Source organism: Myotis yumanensis, unplaced genomic scaffold, assembly GCF_028538775.1.
Source record: "Myotis yumanensis isolate MYYU_CA2020_CCGP unplaced genomic scaffold, mMyoYum1.0.hap1 SCAF_1, whole genome shotgun sequence".
Taxonomy (NCBI): domain Eukaryota; kingdom Metazoa; phylum Chordata; class Mammalia; order Chiroptera; family Vespertilionidae; genus Myotis; species Myotis yumanensis.
This window is the reverse complement of record NW_027223752.1, coordinates 120431986-120449005: the sequence shown is the minus strand read 5'-3', so window position 1 is coordinate 120449005 and position 17020 is coordinate 120431986. Positions and strand designations below refer to the sequence as shown.

General features: G+C 44.4%; 1 protein-coding gene across 4 annotated transcripts in view; it reads right to left on the bottom strand.

Moving 5' to 3' along the window:
* NEMF (nuclear export mediator factor) overlaps positions 1-13874 on the bottom strand; it is a 79947-nt gene extending 66073 nt beyond the window's left edge. For 2 of the 4 annotated variants that reach the window (XM_070431371.1, XM_070431382.1), the window contains exons 1-4: positions 13749-13874; positions 12825-12893; positions 12595-12697; positions 5570-5695 (exon numbers count right to left, since the gene is read on the bottom strand). In XM_070431371.1, coding sequence (XP_070287472.1) covers positions 5570-5695; positions 12595-12697; positions 12825-12893; positions 13749-13807 — 357 coding nt within the window. In that variant the 5' untranslated portion in view covers positions 13808-13874. The remainder of the gene's footprint in view (positions 1-5569; positions 5696-12594; positions 12698-12824; positions 12894-13748) is intronic. The other 2 variants (XM_070431379.1, XM_070431391.1) reach the window with 2 other exon arrangements.
* Positions 13875-17020: the final 3146 nt, after the last annotated feature.

The following is a 17020-nucleotide window of genomic DNA, read 5'->3' as shown; positions in this document are numbered from 1 at the left end:
GCAATTGAGTACACAAATATTGAATTATAATCTTGTACACCTGAAAATTATATATTATTAGCCAACATTACCCAATAAACCTAAGAAACCAGTCACTTAGAGGTGTCAGATAATAGAGCAATTCCAAATGATGCCAAATGATTCTTGTCTGATAGCAATAGTGAATTGGAAGACAAGTCAAAGGAAAATATGGCTGAATTTCCCAAAACTGATGAAAAATCCCAAGTCAAAGATTCTAGAAGCAACATGAACCCCAGTAAGACAATTACAAAGAAAAACTCAACTAGGCATATCACAACAAACTACTGAAAACCAAAACCAAAAAATTTTAAGGCTTCCAGATAAAAGGGCCAAATAACCTTTGAAGCAACAGTATGATTGACACTGATTTCAATAGAAACAATGGTTGCCAGACAATATACTATTTTTGTAACTGTCAAAAATTTATCTCATTAATGGCAAAACTGGTTTTAAGAGAAATGTCTCAATTGCTTATGACAAATTACTAGAAGTGAAATTCCTGAGTCAAAGGTTATGTACATAAACATTAAAAATCATCTTATATACTGTCAAATAATCTTCTGAAAGTGTTTTTATCCACTTTTGTTCCTCTACATTTATGCTAATACTGGTTGTCAAACTTTCTAATTGTTTAATTACATACTAGAGGCCCAGTGCACAAAATTCATGCAGGGGGTGGGTGGGTAGGGGGGAGCACACAGGGGTCCCTCAGCCCAGCCCATGTCTACTCGCAGTCCGGGATCCCTGAAGGGATGTCCACCTGCCGGCTTAGGCCTGCTCCCCAGGGGATCGAGCCTAAGCTGGCCGTCAGACATCCCTATGGCAGCCCAGGAGCCCTTGGCACTTATTAGCCACAGGTGGACATTCTTAGCGCTGCCGAGGAGGTGGGAAAGGCTCCAACCACCACTGCTGTGCTCGCAACCATCAGCCCGGCTTGTGGCTGAGTGGAGCTCCCCCTGCGGGAGCACACTTGACCACTAGGGGGCAACTCCTGCGTTGAGTGTCTGCCCCCTGGTGGTCAGTGCACGTCATAGTGACTGGTTGTTCTGTTAGGGTCAATTTGCATATTACCCTTTTATTATATAGGACTAGAGGCCCAGTGCATGAAATTCGGGGGGAGACTCAGCCTAGCCTGCACCCTCTCCAATCTGGGACATCCCTCTCGCAATCCAGGACCGCTGACTCCTAATCGCTCACCTACCTGCCTGCCTGATCGCTCCTAACCACTCTGCTTGCCTGATCGCCCTTAACCGCCTCTGCCTGCCTGCCTGATCGCCCCTAACCCCTCTGCCTGCTTGCGTGATCGCCCCTAACTGTGCTCCCCTGCCGGCCTGATCACCCCTAACTGCTCTCCCCTGCTGGCCTGATTGACCCTAACTGTTCTCCCCTGCCGGCCTGATCGCCCCTAACCGCTCTGCCTGCCTACCTGATCGCCCCTAACTGCCTCTGCCTCAGCTCCTGCCACCGTGGCTTTGTCCAGAAGGACGTCTGAAGATGTCCAGTCTATCTGGTCTAATTAGCATATTACCCTTTTATTAATATAGATTGGCTGAGAAAAAAGGAAGTATGAGGAGGGAGAAAAATATCCTGTTTTTTATATTTCAGTAATTCATGAATTTAGGCATGTACTCATGCTTTTATATTTGTATTTATTCTTTTTTGAACTGTCTAATCAAGCACTTTGCCTTTTTCCACTTAAGTGCTTTATGAAAATTGCACACATAGGGTTATGCACATCTTTTTATGGCACAAGTTAAAATATCTTTCCCCAGCCCTAGCTGGTTTGGCTCAATGGATAAAGCATTAGCCTGCGGACTGAAGGGTCCCAGGTTTGATTCCAGTCAAAGGCACATGGCTGGGTTGCGGCTCAATTCCCAGTAGGGGGCGTGTAGGAGGCAGCTGATTGGTGATTCTCTCTCATCATTGATGTTTCTATCTCTCTCCCTGTCCCTTCCTCTCTGAAATCAATAAAATTAAATATATATATCTTTTTCTAGTTTTTCATCTTCCAATACAGTTCAGTGTTTTATGCCTTATGCAGTTCTAGAATTAGTAGTCCTCTCTATTAGTATTTGTTTCCAGTGTTAGGATTAGAAGTCTTTTCATCCCAAATTCACCAATGTTAATCCATATTTTTACATAGTACTTCTATGGCTTCACTTTTTACATTGAAAAAAATGTTTTTAAATCAATTGTGGTTTGGGTGAATGATGTTTGCACTCCTTCCAAGTGGCTAATAGCACTTTTCTGAATACTCTGTTGATACATTCTACACAACAAGTCTGCTAAACAGCATGAGAACATGACTTCTATGATTCCTTGTTTACACATGTATAGCATTTAAGAACACAAATTTATTCAAAGTTGTACAAAGCTGTGGAATTATTCATGTTGCTCCTCTAGGCATTAATTTACAGAGAAAGCTTGCTGAAGTTTGGGACTCTGAATTTATTAGTAATCTCTATGAATAATGCAACCCTACCTTGACATGGGACATATATACTTCTTTTTTAAAAATATGTTTTTATTGATTTCAGAGAAGGAGAGGGAGAGAGAGACAGAAACATTAATGATGAGAGAGCCCACAACCCAGGCATGTGCCCTGACTGGGAACTGAACTGTGACCTCCTGGTTCATAAGTCAACACTCAATCATGGAGCCACGCCAGCTGGGTGGAACATACATACTTCTAAGAAAGATTTTATATAGAACTAGAGGCCCGGTGCACAAAAATTTGTGCACTGGGGGGGGGGGGGGGGGGTGTTCCTCAGCCCGACCTATGCCCTCTCGAAGTCTGGGACCCCTCGGGAGATAACAACCTGCTGGCTTAGGCCTGCTCCCGGGTGGCAGAGGGCAGGCCCAATCCCTAGGTGCAGCCCCTGGTCAGGCTCAGAGCAGGGCTGATTGGGGAGTTGGGGCACAGAGCAGGGCGGATTGGGAGGTTGCAATGCCACCCTCAGTCACGCTCAGGGTAGGGCCGATTGGGGGGTTGGGGCACCGCCCCGTCACACTCAAGGCAGGGTCGATGGGGAGGTTGCGGTGCCACCCCGTCACGCACAGAGCAGGGCCCATCAGGGGGTTGGGGCGCCGCCACTGTCACACTCAGGGCAGGGCCGATGGGGAGGTTATGGCTCTACCCTGTCACATGCAGAGCAGGGCCTGTGGGGGGCGGGGGTTGGGGTGCCACACCCTGTTACACACAGAGCAGGGCTGATCAGGGGTTTGGGACGCCGCACCCTGTCACACACAGAGCTGCAGGGCGATCAGGGGGTTTGGGCGCTGCCCCCCATCACGCTGATCCGGTGCCAGGAGGCCTCGCGGCTCTGCTGATCCTGGTGCTGGGAGGCATATTACCCTTTTACTATATAGGATAGAGGCCTGGGTGCCGGCTGGTTTGCCCTGAAGGGTGTCCTGGATCAGGGTGGGGGTCCCCACTGGGGTGCCTGGCCAGCCTGGATGAGGTGATGATGGCTGTTTGCAGCTGGTCACACACCCTTTAGGGTGGGGTTCCCCACTGGGGTGCCTGGCCAGTCTGGGTGAGGGGCTGAGGGCTGCTTTCAGGCTGGCGGTTGTTGACTGAAGCTCCCAACCGCTCCTTTTTATCTTTTTTCCTTTTTTTTAATTCTGGGCCAGCTTTAGCTCTGGCTCTAGCTCTGAGGTTTCCGCTGCTGACTGCGTTCTATAATCGAAACAATGTATTAACTCCAGCTCTGAGATCCTGGCCTGCTGAAAGCTGGTTTCTGGGGTTTTGTTTAGCTTCTATATTTGTTACAATGTTTCTTAGAGTTGTAGCTCAGAGGCCTGCAAGTCAGGCGGGGAATGTTAGAGTCAGCCGTCACTGGAGCAAGCAAGCCTCATGTTTGCTTCCAGCTGCCTGGCTGCCGGCCGCCATCTTGGCTGACAGTTAATTTGCATAAGGATATGCTGATTAGCCAATGGAAAGGGTAGCGGTCGTACGCTAATTACCATGTTTCTCTTTTATTAGTGTAGATTATTCGTAGAAGATGGCTGGTTTACTAGCTCCATGAAATGTTAGTTTTGGGTAGTAGAGAAGGGAGTAGTGATAATAGGATTCTTTGGCCTGTGGAAAGACCTGCAAGGTACTCACTTGATCACCTGTCATTTCCAGTTTTCTGAAACATAAAATTGTACCATGTATTTTTCTTTATTGCTTCTAACCCACTTCTCAGTAATTTCTGTCTTCTGAAATGGTGTCTCAGTTTTTGTGGGTTAACAATGTGTCTACTGATTTTTTTTCATGAGCAATTAGTCTTCCTTTCTGGTTGTTTTCTCTGTCTTCGGTGTTCTCTAGTTTCATTAAACTAGGTCTAATATTTCTATTCAGAGCCCCTATTTGCATTTAAAAAAAATATTTTTATTGATTTCACAGAGAGGAAAAGGGAGAGAAACATCAATGATGAGAGAATCAGTAATCAGCTGCCTCCTGGAAGCCCCACACTGGGAATGGAGCCCAAAACCCATGCATGTGTCCAGACTGGAAATTGAACCCTGACCCCCTAATTCATGAGTGGACGCTCAACCGCTGAGCCACACCAGCCAGACTATTTGCATTTTTTGCTCACCACTCCATAGGAGCATGACAAAGATCTTCCTTAAATTAGACTCATTTTCCTGAAGTTAGGTTTATAAAAATTAAACAATATTCTTGATATTATTTCAACTATACATCTTCCTCCTGTCATTCTAAAGAGTTGAAAATATTAATATCATACAAAGGAAACATAAGCGTGGTTAGGTCTTATGTTTCATCTCCAGTCCCAGCCCTGACAGTTGGGTTTTCTCTTTTTTTGTAATGAAAGTACCTAACTTAGGCTTTGGTTGCAAAGGCATCTACTTCAAAAAAGCATCCACTTCAAAGATGGCTACACTTCCAGACACATGACTAAATCAAGAGCCAGGTCACCTTGCCTCACTGAGGATCCTTTGTTTTAGAGACCTTGGTTGATTTCGATAACTGACCACTGGACCACTTGTTTTTTTCTCTTCCTACATTTTAAATTCCTCCTCTTATACATTTAAACTTTTGATGCATATAGAATTTATTTTGCTGTAAGTGGCTCATAAAATAGTTCCAAGAAAGAATTTGGTGACCAGTGGAATAAGTGAGAGGCAGGGAGCAAGAATGGTGAACACATCAGTATTCTTCCTCTTAGGACTGATGACACTATGAAAACATGGCAATGTTCCTGAGTCTCAACTGCTGTCTTATTTATGACACAATTATCTATTTTCTGGTTGCATCACAGTAGTCCTGAAATGTAACAGATGATGTCTTCAATTCTCAGATCTTCATCTCCTACATTCATAATGCCATTTTAAATGGCTGAGATCTGCCTAAATTCTAATCTCCAGTTAATAACTGGAAAACTGTATTTAACTTGTTTGGCAATTATTATCCTAATGTATCAATAATAGACTTTGATACAGAAAAAATGTTCCCCCACCCATGTTTTACAGCACTATTACATGAATAATTAACAATATAATGATGAATTCTCCCTCGTCCCATGCCCCAAATTTAACTTACCCTATCATAGAGTTCAATGATTAAGTGATATGCAGCTTCATCACTTCCAAATTGAAAATCTACAATTCTATCCACACCAAGCTGTTTTGCACTGACTAACCTCCGACTCTTCAAATGTTTTCGGCACTAGTAAAAAACAGAAGAAAAATGCATTTATACTAGTATAGTTAATTCCTAATCATTTGGTATTGGATTATAAATATGTTTTTTTCTTTTCATTAGCATCAGGAATATTTTTAAAGTTGCAAATAAAACAATATAAAATAAAAGCTTACAGGTAATAAGAGGAAAAACATTTTGGTTTAGACAACTCTAAATGCTAACTCTGAAACAGTATTTTATATTCAATATTTAAGTAGATAATGATAGGCCCATAGTGAAATTTACTTGTTGTTTTATACCACTGCTAAATCCCTTGTTCTCAACCTGATGACTTCACTCAAAGCCATAACCTTTTCATTTTTAAAAAGAGGAAGAGAGGGGAAGAGACAGAGAGAGAGAGAAACATTGATGTGAGAGAGCAACATTGATTGGCTGCTTCCTGCACTCGCCCAACCACAATTGAACCTGCAACCGAGGTATATGCCCTTGACCAGAATCGAACCCTGGACCCTTCAATCCTCGGGTAGACACTCTATCCAGTGAGCCCAATCGGCTGGGGCAATAACCTTTTTTTCTTTTTTTTTAAAGTCTCTATCTACTCCAATCTTTTAAGTATCCCAAATTTCCTTGTGTGTTTGTGTTCAAAATTAATTACATTTCCATTAATCTTGCACTTCAAATACAAATTCTAAACCATGAGCTTATTGGTATTGTGGAAATTAGTCCTCCAACTTATATCTAATTACCTGCTATTGCCACAAACTTTATTGATATAACCCAAGTAGAATCTTCTGGTACTATCTCCAAGCTTTTGCTCAACCTAGCTGAAATCCAAATATAATAACTCCTATTGATCATGAAATCTCATTCCTCACATCCCTAGTCATAAAGTTATTGTTCTTATTAGCAATTAGAATAAAATTAGCATGTTAAACCTGAATACAAATTACTTGATAAATACCTTTTATTTTAGATTACTTGTACCATTCTTCAGTACAAATATTTAAGTACTAGAGGCCCGATGCACAATATTCGTGCAAGAGTAGGCCTTTGCAGCTGCAGCATCGTCCGGAAAGTCATCCGGACAGTCGTTACGCTGTTCGGGCCCGTTCAGTCAATTTACATATTACACTTTTATTATTATATGTATGGAACAGAAAAAGACTACTCTGTAGCCCCTAAAAAAAAAATCTTACATCTGTATCTAATTTTTGAATTTGAAAGACCCTTTAGTCTAGACCAGTAAGAAAGAATGCTTTCTTTTCTTCAACACTCAGATTCAACATAAATTTTACAGAGAAGTTAACCTAAAACCACCTTAAAAAAAAGAAAAAAAGAAATATAGAGTCATTCTTAGAATGAATGTCCACTCTTTCACAACTAAGAAGAGTCTCCTCCAGACCTATTTTTCAAATTGACTAAAATTTTCATTTTATGTACTTATATATTCAGGCAGATATAAGAAGAATTTTCAAACTTCATAGAATAAACAACTTCCTTCTCCTAAATTCAACAGTTCTGATTTAAGAGTAACCTATATGGATGTTGATTTAAACAATGACCTACATATAGGGCTATCTTTAAATCCCCAGGGGAAAATCACCATCAAGCCTTCTAGAGTCCCTCAGTAATCTATTTATTCAAGAAATGTAGAGTTAACCCTGGCTGGTTTTGCTCAGAGGTGTGTCGGCCCTTACCCCAAAAGGTCTCGGATTTAATTACCAGTCAAGGGCCTGTACCTCAGTTGCAGGTTTGATGCCTGGCCCTGGTCGAGGTAGGTACAGGAGGCAACCAGTCGATGTGTCTTTCTCACATCAATGTTTCTCTGTCTCTCTCCCCACCACCGCCTGTATGTGTGTGTGTGTGTGTGTGTGTGTGTGAGATAGGACCTATATATCCTTCCTATCTAATAACAGACAAACATGGTAATTGACCATACCTTCGCTACACCTCCCATTGGCTAATCAGCGAGATATGCAAATTAACCGCCAACAAAGATGGCGGCTAATTTGCATACTGCAGGCAGGACGGGACAGCGCGAGCTGCCAGCGCGAGCCACCATCCAGGCCCCCGTGGGCGACCCCAGAAGCCGCCTGCCTGCTGCCGTGATCGGATCCGGTCCCGGGGGCCATCCAGGCCCCCGTGGGCGACCCCAGAACCTTCCTGCCTGTCGCCCGTGATCGGATCTGATCCCGGGCCACAGGCTGGCCCCGGAAGCCCCAGAAGCCACCTGATATGGTAGTAACTCTATCAGTAAGCACTCTGAAAGTCAGTGGCATAAATGCACCAATTAAAAGACAGATTATGAGGGTGAATCAAAAACAAAACTCACTTTAAATATAAAGACACATATAGATTAAAAGTAAATGAATTAAGCTGCAGCCTGTTTTGCTCAGTGGATAGAGCATTAGCCCGTGGACTGAAGGGTCCCAGGTTCGATTCCAGTCAAGGGCATGTTCCTCAGTTGCTGGCTTGATCCCCAGTCCCTATCAGAGCATGTGCAGGAGGCAACCAATCAATGTGTCTCTCCCTTTCCCTTCACTCTCTCTAAAATTCAATGGAAAAATATCCTTGGGTGAAGATTAACAAAAACAAAGTAAATGGATTAAGTAACATTAAAGAGATTATAAGAAAAATATATTCCAAATTTTGTTAGTTGTATAATGGTTATGTTTAAATTATTAACACCTAAGAAATTGGGTGAAGGGTACATATAATATGCTGTAGTATTTTATAGTTTTTTTTACATGTATGAGATTATTTCAAATTAAAATATTAGAAAATTAAAAATTAATAAAATATTAATTGAAATATATCTGCATTACATGAAAAATCTTGTAATTGCTTCTAGCATAATTTATTAAATTGTGCTAAAATTTACAAGGGTTCAATTAAAAAATATCTTAATTCTAAATGATATAATAGAAAATATATAATAGTGCAGTTATAAGCACTTATCTGAAAATAAAAATTTAAAGAAGTGAATTTAAAGAAGGGATTAGCCAAAGAAAATATATGCACAACCCATGGACACAGACAACAGTATGGTGATGGCCAGAGAGAAGTGGGGGGCAAGAGCAGGGTAGAGGGGGCAAAAGGGGGGAAATAGGGACATCCTATATCCTATCTAATAAAAGAGAAACATGGTAATTAGGGGTCCGTACATCCGCTACCCTTCCCATTGGCTAATCAGGGCGATATGCAAATTAACTGCCAGCCAAGATGGCAGCCGACAGCCATGCACTGAAGTGAACAGGGAGGCTTGCTTGCTCCAGTGACTGTGAACTCCAATGTTCCCCCGCCTGCCTTGCCGGCCTCTCAGCTGCAACTCTAAGCAACTATGTTGCAAATATAGAAGCTAAACAAAACCCCAAAAACCGGCTTTAGTCAGCCGGGCTTCAGCCAGCCTGACCGCAACGTTGTATCAAATACAGAAGGTAAACAAAGGCCAGAAACCTGCTTTTAGCAGCCGAGGCCTCAGAGCTAAAGCTGGCCCAGAATAAAAAAAGAAAAAAAAAAGAAAAAAAGGAGCAGTTGGGAGCTTCAGTCACCCACCAGCCTGAAAACGGCCCTCAGCCCCTCAGCCCCTCAGCCAGACTGGCCAGGCACCCCAGTGGGGACCCCCACCCTGATCCAGGACACCCTTCAGGGCAAACCAGCCAGCCCCCACCTGTGCACCAGGCCTCTATTCTATATAGTAAAAGGGTAATATGCCTCCCGGCACCGGGATCAGCATGACAGGGGGCAGCGCCCAAACCCCCTGATCGCCCTGCGGCTCTGTGTGTGACAGGGGGCGGGGCCACAACCTCCCTATCCGCCCTGCTCTGTTTGTGACAGGGGAAGGCGCCCCAACCCCTGATCAGCCCTGCTCTGTGCCTGATAGGGGGGAGCTCCCCAACCCCCTGATCGCCCTGCGGCTCTGTGTGTGACAGGGTGCAGCGCCCCAACTCCCTCCCCCCCTACGGGCCCTGCTCTGTGTGTGACGGGGTAGAGCCATAACCTCCCCATCGGCCCTGCCCTGAGTGTGACAGTGGCGGCGCCCCAACCCCCTGATCGGCCCTGCTCTGTGGGTGATAGAGGGTGGCGCCCCAACCCCCTGATCCGCCCTGCTCTGTGACAGGGGGCGGTGCCCCAACTCCCCTATCGGCCCTACTCTGTGAGTGACAGGGGGGAGCTCCTCAACCCCCTGATGGGCCCTGCTCTGTGCGTGACAGGGGGGAGCTCCTCAACCCCGTGCTCAGCCCTGCTGTGTGTGTGACAGGGTACGGAGCCCCAACCCCCCTGATGGGCCCTGCTCTGTGCATGACAGGGGGTGGTGCCGCAACTTCCCTATCGACCCTGCCTTGAGTGTGACAGGGGGCGGTCCCAATCCCCTAATCGGCCCTACCCTGAGCGTGACTAGGGGTGGCATCGCAACCTCCCGATCCGCCCTGCTCTGTGCATGACAGGGGGCAGCGCCCCAACTCCCCAATCGGCCCTGCTCTGAGTCCGACCAGGGGCTGCACCTAGGGATTGGGCCTGCCCTCTGCCACCCGGGAGCAGGCCTAAGCCAGCAGGTCATTATCTCCCGAGGGGTCCCAGACTTCGAGAGGGCACAGGATGGGCTGAGGGACCCCCCCCCCCGGCAGTGCACAAATTTTTGTGTACCGGGCCTCTAGTAATAATAATAAAAGGCTAATATGCAAATTGACTGAATGGCAGAATGGCCGGTTGCTATGATGCGCATTGGCCACCAGGGGGCAGACGCTCACTGCAGGAGCTGCCCCCTGGTGGTCAGTGCACTTCCATATGGGGAGTGCCACTCAGCCAGAAGCTGGCTCATGGCTGGCCAGCGCAGAGGAGGTGGCAGAAGCCTCTCCCACCTCCGTGGCAGCACTAAAAATGTCCAACTAATGGTTTAGGCCCAATCCCTTGGGGGCCTAAGCCTTTAGTCGGACATCCCCCAAGGGCTCCCTGGCTGCCAGAAGGATGTCTGACTGCAAACTTAGGCCTGATCCCCTGGGGAGTGGGCCTAAGTCAACAGGTGGACATCCCCTAAGGGGTCCTGGACTGCAAATGGGTGCAGGCCGGGCTGAGGAACCCCCCCCCCGCCCCCCCCCCCCCCCCGCCCAAAGTGCACAAATTTTTGTGCACCGGGCCTCTAGAGTATATGTATATGTATATGTATATGTATATGTATATATACACATACATATGTACCCCCACTCCCACTTTCTCTCCCACTCTCTCCCTAAAGATCAATGGGAAAAATATCCTCAGGTGAGGATTAAATAATTTAAAAAAAAAAGTAGAGTTAAAATGAACATAAAAGGCATCCTTGTGAGGAACAAAAGATGGCACCATGGAATGAGTATGTGTGGACACAAAGTACATATATAAATCCTGTTTTGTTTGCTTATTTCCTTATTAGCAGCTTGGTGAAAACAACCTTTCACCCACTGAGCCATAGCTGGCATCCCCAAATGTGAGAACTAGAGACAAACACTGTGATTTACCACGTACTGGACATGGCCCTGCCTGTATCATACAACAATAACAGCTCTTTAAGTTATTTATAAAGTGCTTAACATTGTCTGCTCCATTAGAGGGAATCTTTCTATACATTTAGCTTGACATGTACACCTAACTCAAAAATTCTAAGTTTTCTTAAAGTGTTTGAGGTCCCATTGATACTATAGCCTAATTTGGGAATGTTTACACAATTATATCCTATTGCTTATTACATTATCTGCAAAACTAAATGTTCTTCATATCCACTGAGTTGTTAACTTAAATGAAATATGCATTACCCATCTACTTTTAAAAGTGCTACACAAACATAAAGTGGCATTACTAGTAAGGATAATCTCCAAAAGAACCATTCTGGGTAACTATTAAATAAACTTTTAGGAATTTGATAATTTTATGACAGCCCTTGTGATCTGGGAAGCACTTACCTAACTTGCAATCCAAAACAGATTCTAAGTTGCTGGGGATAAGGCTCTTCTCTGTAAAGCCTCTAATGAAATAACACAATGCCAAAACAAATAAATTTCTGAAGGAAAGTGAGGAGGAGAGGAAGAAGGAAATTAATACATATGGATGCCTAGTATGTGTCAGGCATTGTGTTAGATGCTTTACATGTTACTTCAATTCATCCTCACCAATAACCCCATGAGGGAGGTATTATCCATATTTCACATTCAAAGAAACTAAGTTCCAAAAGGTTAAATAACTTTTCCAAATTATAAAATGAGTGGCAACACCATTAATTCAAAGTTAGGTATATCTGATTCCAACACCTTTCCTCTGTAGCACATGAACTTTCAGTATATCTGTTATGTCAATAAGCAAATGAGTAACATGTCCACAATGCAGAATCTCAGTTTAATAGTACAAAGAAAAGCAAGGAGAAAAGTAAAAAGTAAAAAGATATAATAATTGTTAACATACTAATGTCACCGAGTATTCCAACAAAATACAGATTGATAGCTCAAAAGTGAGCTATGGAAGACAAGACTAGGAAAAGGCGGGGTGGGGAAGGTGAGGAATAGATCATGGAAAGCCAAGAACGCTAGGATATGGGATAGTCAAAAATTAGGGAATCCTAAAACGTGAGATAACTAATGAAAAACATGCTTTAGAAAAATTTAATCTTGGTCCAATACAGAATTGTTGTGATACACGAAATGGATTTATAGTTAAGGGACGACAAGGCTGAATGTTACAAAAGCTTGAACTTGAATACTGACTGTGGGAACAGAAAGATCTGGAGCACAATTGGGTGTGAAGGGTAATAAGGAGAAGTCAAGAAACATCCACTTTATTCATTCCAGTGTCCATCGACTACTCTTATCTTATTTTATTTCTACTTTAAAACTTCAACTGCTAGTGAACAACCTCAAGGCCTTAAAATTTACTTTCAAGTATAAGTTAAAATTTACCTTCATGGCAAAACTGGACGGCATCATATTCTTAGGCCACTCAAATTCTGTTGTGTGAATTCGTATGCCAGATTCAAGTAAAAGTGTTGCTTTAAAGTCTGGTCTGTAGAAGAAAAAAGTCGATTTTTTCTTTAGGGCATTTGCCAATGCTAACTCAGTGAAACAGACTAAAAGTGCTGGTAAAAAAAAAATCAATCTCATTTAATTACAGAAGATAAAACAAGCCTTACTTTTGAAGACGAATAAGATACGTCTTATTATCCACATCGTAAACATTGTTTACTCGCATTCCTAGCAAGCTGCAGAGAGAAAGGAAACAGGTAACAAATCACACTACCATCCTAAACATAAACCTTCCCACAATTTAATGCTGCCGGGGGAAGCAGAGCCTACGGAAGAGGGGACTTCAGGAATCTTCGACTCGGAAGATGTAGAGTCAACTAAGGAGCAAAGTCCGAAGGCCATCAGGCTTTCAGTTCAAAACTTAAGTGTCACTAAGAACAAAAGTGGTCCATCAGTCCTGGGAACACCATACAGTGCCTTGTGACTTTGAAATGACCCAATGTTTTTTTAGGGAAGGCAGTCTAGTCCACTTAATTTACTGCAAGAGAAAAAAAAATTAAAAAGGGGGGGGGGGAGGGCGAACAAGGCCCTGGGAAATATGACAAAGCTCACACGGCTGAGTAATAAAAAGCCAGACTAGAGTCCAGATCTGTCACCTCGGCTGACGGCGAGGCTCCCTCTGTTCGGGGCGAGGAGTGTCCGAGGAAACGGGCCTCCAGCCTGGGAACCTCCGAAGCAAATGACTTGCTCTGGCGTCTTGGCGTCCACCCGGCGTCTCGTTTTTCAATAAATGTCAGCTGCCAAGCCTCGACGACTGAGGCCGACGAGCGAGAGCCCCGCCACAGCCGGACCCCAGACCAGCGAGCCAAGCCACCCGCGGGGGCAGACCGTGGGGCACGCGGGCGCTGGGTCCCCAGGTGCCCGGCGGGCCACGGGGCGAGGGCGAGGGCGAGCGCTCGCACACCCGGGCCTAGCCGTGCCCACAGAACAGCCCGGGGCAGTGTGTGTGTGTGGGGGGGAACCTCGGGCGGGTCTTGTTTTACACCGTGGTTCCTCTGTCTCCCGCACTCCTCGCACCTGCCGTACATTACCTGGCATTCAGCTCCGCGAGTACCGCACGGAGGTCAACGGTGCTAAAGCGGGTCTTCATGGCGAGGTCGGAGGGTCGCTACCGCAGCTTTCACCACTGATCGCCGGACTTGACGCCGCTACACTTCCACGCAGGCGCCCTTGGCGGAGATCTACGGCCGCGCAGAAGACCCAATATTCCTTAAACGCGTTTCTGTCGCTTTCCGGAAGAATTCGTTTATCAAGTCCCCGTCGACTCGCTTTTTTTTTTTTTTTTTTTTTTGGTACCAGAACAATTTTATTTTGTACCAGAAAGAGATACCAACTGTTCTATTAAAACTACATTCCTTCCTGGGAAGTTTACGGATTAATCCGGTTATCTTGCCCCTTGTATTTCGGAACTCAAACCAGCCTCCATAGTGACCCCTGCTGGTGGTAGCAGTTTATGAGGGAGGGAACCCTGATTTCCCCAGAGAGGCCGTAGGGTTCTGTCTCCTTTACTTGTACGTGCAGAAATGCAAGAAGTCAAACTGTTTCATTGGCCCTATGATTATCCTCAACAATCAAGGCTAAACGGCCCGCAAGAAGGAGTTCCTATTTTGATGGGCGCTACTCTCCAAGATAGAGCAATCCTGTTCTCACGGGGAGTTCCCTAGGGTCAGTTGACAGAGGAAGAGAAGACTTGGGACTGATGTATAGACAGTTCTGTATGATATGTGCGCGTCACCTGCAAATGGACCGCTGCAGCACTACTGCCCCTTTCTGGGACATTCCTGAAAGACTGTGGTGAAGAGAAAACCCTCCCCGTGGGCAGAATTCCCAGCAGTGCACCTGGTTGTTCATTTTTCTTGGAAGGAGAAATGTGATTATATACCAATTCATGGGCTGTGACTGGGTGGCCAGGGACTTTGAAGGCACATAATTTGAAATTTAGTGATGATGCAGTCTGGGGGAGAAGTCTGTGGATAGACCTCTCTGAATGGGTAAAAAAAAAAAGTGAATATATTTGCATTCCATGTGACTACTCACCAAATACTCATCAATAGAGGAGGATTTTAATAATCAAGTTGATAGGATGACAAACCTGTTCTGTGGATACCAGCCAGCCTCCTTCCTCAGCCACCTGGGTCATCGTTCCATGGGACCGTGAATATGGTGGCCATAGTGGCAGGAGGGAAGTTGTGCATGGGCTCAGCAACATGGACTCCCATTCGCGAAGGCAAACCTGGCTGCAGCCGTGCCGAGTGCCCAGACTGCCAACAGCAGAGACCAACGCTGAGTCTATGGCACATTCCCCCAGGGTGACCAGCCAGCTACCTGGTGGCAGGTTGATTACACTGGACCACCTCCATCATGGAAGGAGCAGGGTTTTGCTCTTACCGGAATAGACATTTACTCTAGAAGCAGATTTGCTTTCCCTGCTGAAGCTACCATCCATGGACTTACAGAATGCCTTTTTCATCATCCTGGTGTACCACACAGCATTACTTCTGATCAAGAAACTCACTTCACAGCAAATGAAGTGCAACAAGGAGCATAGGATCATGGAATTCACTATTTGTACCATTTCTCCCACTATCCCGAAGCAGCTAGCTTTGTATAGTGTTGAAGTGGCCTTTCAAAGGCTCAGTTACAGCACCAGGTAGGTGGCAATACTCTGCAGGACTGAAGCAAAGGTCTCTCCAGGAGGCTGTGTGTACTCTGAATCAGCATCCACTATATGACGCCTTTTCTCCCACAGCCAATATTATTGAGTCCAGAAATCACTAATACAGATGGAAATGAGAGTGGCACCACTGACTATTACCCCTAGTGACTCACCAGCAAAAGTTTTGCTTCCTGTGTCCCCCAGTCTTATAATCTGCTGGCCTAGAAGTCTTAGTTATAAAGGAAGGAACGTTTCCACTAGGGGACACAATTCAACTGAACTAGAAGTTTAGACTACTGCACAGTCACTCTGGGCTCCTCATGACTATGAATTAACAGGCAAAGAAGGGAGTTATTGTGGGGGGATTGGGCCTGATTACCAAGGAGAAATTTGACTGCTACTCCACAGTGGAGGTAAGGAAGAGCATATCTGGAATATAGTAAATCTCTTAGGGCATTTCTTAGCGTTACCACACCCTGAGATGGAAGTCAATTAAAAACTACAGCTCCATCCAGACAGGAATACTAATGGCTAAGATCGTTCAGGAATGAAGGTTTGGATAACTCCACTAGTTAAAGAAACTTGAGTAGCTGAAGTGCTTCCTGAAGGCAAAGGGACTATGGAATGGGTTGTGGAAGAAGGTGGTTTTAAATACCAGCTACAACCACATGACCAGCTAAGAAACAAGGACTGTATGCCCTGCCAGTGTGGCTCAGTGGTTGAGTGTTGACCTATGAACCAGGAGGTCATGGTTCAATTCCTGGTCAGTGCACATGCCCGGGTTGCAGACTCCGATCCCAGTGTGGGGTTTGCAGGAGGCAACTGATCAATGATTCTCTCTCATCATTGGTTTCTCTCTCTCTCTCTCTTCCTCTCCCTTCCTCTCTGAAATCTATAAAAATATTTTAAAAAAGAAACAAAGACTGTATTTGTCATAAGTACTTATTTTTTTGCTATGAATATGTTTATGTGTATATTTGTGTGTATATTTTGATATGTATATACCAAGCAAATATCTTTGTTTTCTTCCCTCTTTTATCCTCTTATTGTGTAACATAAGATGTAACAACTTTCTGTCATAGTATTTAAGTATGTTCATTTTACATCACTTTAAGTTATGGACTATCAAGAAGAGTAAACATTACCCCAAAACTTTGCATCCTCTTCTAGGGAAAGGGTTAGGGCATTTTTGGTTGTACACAGAATAGTTGTACCATGTTATGCAAAAGTATGACCTGGTTGTTATGGTCCTAATTTGGAAATTAGGTGTAGTTTAAGAAGATGCACATGAGTTTCTAGTTGAGGTGTGGTGGACTTATCATGGTTAATTTTATTTGTCAATGTGGCTCAGTGGTTGAGCATCGACCTATGAACCAGGAGTTCGTGGTTCAATTCCTGATCAGGGCACATGCCCAGGTTGCAGGTTCGATCCCCAGTGCGGGGTGTGTAGGAGGCAGCCAATTGATGATTCTCTCTCATCATTGACGTTTCTATCTCTTCCTTCCTCTCTCTGAATCAATATATATATATATATATATATATATATATATATATATATATATATATATATTTTAAAAAAGGAAAGAAAGAAAGGATATTTGAATCAGAAATTTCTAATTTTCCCCTTATATGAAGTTGCTTTGAATG